Source organism: Lampetra fluviatilis, unplaced genomic scaffold, assembly GCF_964198595.1.
Source record: "Lampetra fluviatilis unplaced genomic scaffold, kcLamFluv1.1 SCAFFOLD_827, whole genome shotgun sequence".
Classification (NCBI taxonomy): Eukaryota; Metazoa; Chordata; class Hyperoartia; order Petromyzontiformes; family Petromyzontidae; genus Lampetra; species Lampetra fluviatilis.
In genome coordinates, this window is record NW_027620884.1 from 20,540 (window position 1) to 25,000 (window position 4,461).

Below are 4,461 nucleotides of genomic sequence, written 5' to 3' on the forward strand. Positions count from 1 at the left end.
TGGTGATGGTCACTGTGTAGGTGATCTATGATGATTGTGACGATGATGATGATGGTCACTGTGTAGGTGATCTATGATGATTGTGATGATGATGATGATGGTGATGATGGTGGTCACTGTGTAGGTGATCTATGATGATTGTGACGATGATGATGATGATGATGGTGGTCACTGTGTAGGTGATCTATGATGATTGTGACGATGATGATGATGATGGTGATGGTCACTGTGTAGGTGATCTATGATGATTGTGACGATGATGATGATGGTCACTGTGTAGGTGATCTATGATGATTGTGACGATGATGATGATGATGGTCACTGTGTAGGTGATCTATGATGATTGTGATGATGATGATGATGGTGGTCACTGTGTAGGTGATCTATGATGATTGTGACGATGATGATGATGATGATGGTGGTCACTGTGTAGGTGATCTATGATGATTGTGACGATGATGATGATGATGGTGATGGTCACTGTGTAGGTGATCTATGATGATTGTGACGATGATGATGATGATGGTGGTCACTCTGTAGGTGATCTATGATGATTGTGACGATGATGATGGTGATGGTGGTCACTGTGTAGGTGTTCTATGATGATTGTGATGATGATGATGATTGTGACGATGATGATGGTGATGATGGTGGTCACTCTGTAGGTGATCTATGATGATTGTGACGATGATGATGATTGTGACGATGATGATGGTGATGGTGGTCACTGTGTAGGTGATCTATGATGATGGTGATGATGATGATGATTGTGACGATGATGATGATGATGGTGATGGTGGTCACTGTGTAGGTGATCTATGATGATTGTGACGATGATGATGATTGTGACGATGATGATGATGATGATTGTGACGATGATGATGATGGTGATGATGATGATGATTGTGACGATGACGATGATGATGATGGTGATGATGGTCACTGTGTAGGTGATCTATGATCTGGGGGTGCCGTTCATCTCGATCCTGATAGGCTGGGCCTGCCTGGCCGTCTTTGTCTTCTTCAACTGCTTCCTCAATTGGCCCCTGGAACCATTCCCGGGACCTGAGGATATGAACTACACGTACCACTCACACTTACACACTTACACTCACACTTACACACTTACACTCACACACTTACACTCACACTTACACACTTACACTCACACTTACACTCACACTTACACACTTACACTCACACTTACACACTTACACTCACACACAGTGACACGCACACACACACACAGTGACACACACACACAGTGACACACACACACAGTGACACACACACACTGACACACACACACACACAGTGACACACACACACACACAGTGACACACACACACAGTGACACACACACACAGTGACACACACACACTGACACACACACACAGTGACACACACACACACACAGGTACACACACACACAGTGACACACACACACACACACAGTGACACACACACACACACAGTCTTACACACTTACACACTCACACTTACACACAGTGACACACACACACACACAGTGACACACACACAGTGACACACACACACACACAGTGACACACACACACACAGGTACACACACACAGTGACACACACACACAGTGACACACACACACAGTGACACACACAGTGACACACACACACCACAGTGACACACACACACACACACAGTGACACACACAGTGACACACACACACACACAGTGACACACACACTCACACACAGTGACACACACACACACACACAGTGACACACACACACACACAGTGACACACACACACTCACGATGTTGACTACCTCCCTCCCCCCTCCACCAGAGTGAAGATCAAGCTGTCGTGGCTGGGTCTGGACCACAAGGTCACGGGCCGAAGGTTCTACAGCCACGTGTCCTCGGTGGGCAGACGGCTGAGCAGCACCGCAAGCCTCAAGGACCAACTCAAGGGGATGCCCAGCTTCTCTGGACGGTGGTGGTGGCGGTGGTGGCGGTGGTGGTGGCAGTGGTGGCGGGTGGTGGCGGGTGGTGGCGGTGGGTGGTGGCGGTGGCGGTGGTGGTGGCGGTCTTCAGAATGGACGGTCATTCTTCCCGTCCACCGATGACATCGACTGCAAGACGCCCGGAGGAGATGGAGCGGGAGGGTGAGGAGGGAGGGGGGGGGGAGGAGGGAGGGGGGGGAGGGGGGGGAGGAGGGTGGGAGGGAGGGGGGAGGGGGGGGGTGGGGTGGGGGGGGAGGGGGAGAGAGGGGAGGGAGGGGGGGGGAGGGGAGGAGAGTGAGATGTCAACAACCTCGCCTGGTCTACGGGCGGACGTGGGTTCAATCTCCCTCCCCCCTCCCCCTCCTCCCCTCCCCCCTCCCCCCTCCCCCTCCCCCCTCCCCCTCCCCCCTCCCCTCCCCTCCCCCCCTCCCCCCCCTCCCCCTCCCTCCTCCCTCCCTCCCCTCCCCCCCTCTCCCCTCCCCTCACCCTCCCCCTCACCCTCCCTCCCTCCCCCCTCCCCCCCCTCCCCCCTCCCTCCCCTCCCCCCTCCCCCCTCCCCCTCCCCCCCTCCCCCCCCTCCCCCCTCCCCCCCCCTCCCTCCCCCACAGACTCCGCCAACTCTGCTGGCTTCATGCGCAGCGTGATGACCCCCATCATGCTGTGGAGCCTGGCGACCATGTGCATCACGCAGCTCAGACTCATCTTCTACATGGGCGCCATGAACTCCATGCTAGAGTTCCTGGCCGACGGATCACCCCAGGAAGGTAACCCGTTAACCGTTACCACGTTATCAGTTAACCGTTATCCGTTATAACGTTATAACGTTATCCGTTATAACGTTATCCGTTATAACGTTATAACGTTATAACATTATCCGTTATAACGTTATCCGTTATAACGTTATAACGTTATCCGTTATAACGTTATCCGTTATAACGTTATCCGTTATAACGTTATGACGTTGTTCGTTATCCCGTTGTCTGTTACCCATATTCCGTTATCCCATTATCCGTTATAACGTTATCCCGTTATCTGTTATCCCATTATCCGTTATCCACACTGCCCACCCATTCCCCATATCCGCTGACTCACTCAACTGCCGACGTGGTCAACATCTCTCGGTGCCAAATATACAGCAGCAGGCGTCGTCAGGGTCGGGATCGAACCCACGACCTCCTGTAGACCAGGCGAGGTGGTCAACATCTCTTGGGATCAAATATACAGCAGCAGCAGCAGCAGCATCGTCAGGATCGGGATCGAACCCACGACCTCCTGTAGACCAGGCGAGGTGGTCAACATCTCTTGGGATCAAATATACAGCAGCAGGCATCGTCAGGGTCGGGATCGAACCCACGACCTCCTGTAGACCAGGCGAGGTAGTCAACATCTCTCGGTGCCAAATATACAGCAGCAGGCATCGTCAGGGTTGGGATCGAACCCACGACCTCCTGTAGACCAGGCGAGGTAGTCAACATCTCTCGGTGCCAAATATACAGCAGCAGGCGTCGTCAGGGTCAGGATCGAACCCAAGACCTCCTGTAGACCAGGCGAGGTAGTCAACATCTCTCGGTGCCAAATATACAACAGACAGGCATCGTCAGGGTCAGGATCGAACCCAAGACCTCCTGTAGACCAGGCGAGGTAGTCAACATCTCTTGGTGCCAATTATACAGCAGCAGGCATCGTCAGGGTCTGAGATCGAACCCACGACCTCCTGTAGACCAGGCGAGGTAGTCAACATCTCTCGGTGCCAAATATACAGCAGCAGACATCGTCAGGGTCGGGATCGAACCCACGACCTCCTGTAGACCAGGCGAGGTGGTCAACATCTCTTGGGATCAAATATACAGCAGCAGCAGGCATCGTCAGGGTCGGGATCGAACCCACGACCTCCTGTAGACCAGGCGAGGTAGTCAACATCTCTTGGTGCCAAATATACAGCAGCAGCAGGCATCGTCAGGGTTGGGATCGAACCCACGACCTCCTGTAGACCAGGCGAGGTAGTCAACATCTCTCGGTGCCAAATATACAGCAGCAGACATCGTCAGGGTCGGGATCGAACCCACGACCTCCTGTCGACCAGGCGAGGTAGTCAACATCTCTCGGTGCCAAATATACAGCAGCAGACATCGTCAGGGTCGGGATCGAACCCACGACCTCCTGTAGACCAGGCGAGGTAGTCAACATCTCTTGGTGCCAAATATACAGCAGCAGCAGGCATCGTCAGGGTCGGGATCGAACCCACGACCTCCTGTCGACCAGGCGAGGTAGTCAACATCTCTCGGTGCCAAATATACAGCAGCAGGCATCGTCAGGGTCGGGATCGAACCCACGACCTCCTGTAGACCAGGCGAGGTAGTCAACATCTCTCGGTGCCAAATATACAGCAGCAGCAGGCATCGTCAGGGTCGGGATCGAACCCACGACCTCCTGTAGACCAGGCGAGGTAGTCAACATCTCTCGGTGCCAAATATACAG

General features: G+C 53.4%; 1 protein-coding gene across 1 annotated transcript in view; it reads left to right on the top strand.

Moving 5' to 3' along the window:
- Positions 1-950: 950 nt before the first annotated feature.
- LOC144954486 (large neutral amino acids transporter small subunit 4-like) overlaps positions 951-4,461 on the top strand; it is a gene marked incomplete at both ends in the record, with an annotated part of 23,017 nt that continues 19,506 nt past the window's right edge. The window contains 4 exons of the mRNA XM_078884974.1: positions 951-1,084; positions 1,827-1,973; positions 2,120-2,145; positions 2,592-2,747. Of these exons, the coding sequence (XP_078741100.1) occupies positions 951-1,084; positions 1,827-1,973; positions 2,120-2,145; positions 2,592-2,747 (463 nt within the window). The remainder of the gene's footprint in view (positions 1,085-1,826; positions 1,974-2,119; positions 2,146-2,591; positions 2,748-4,461) is intronic.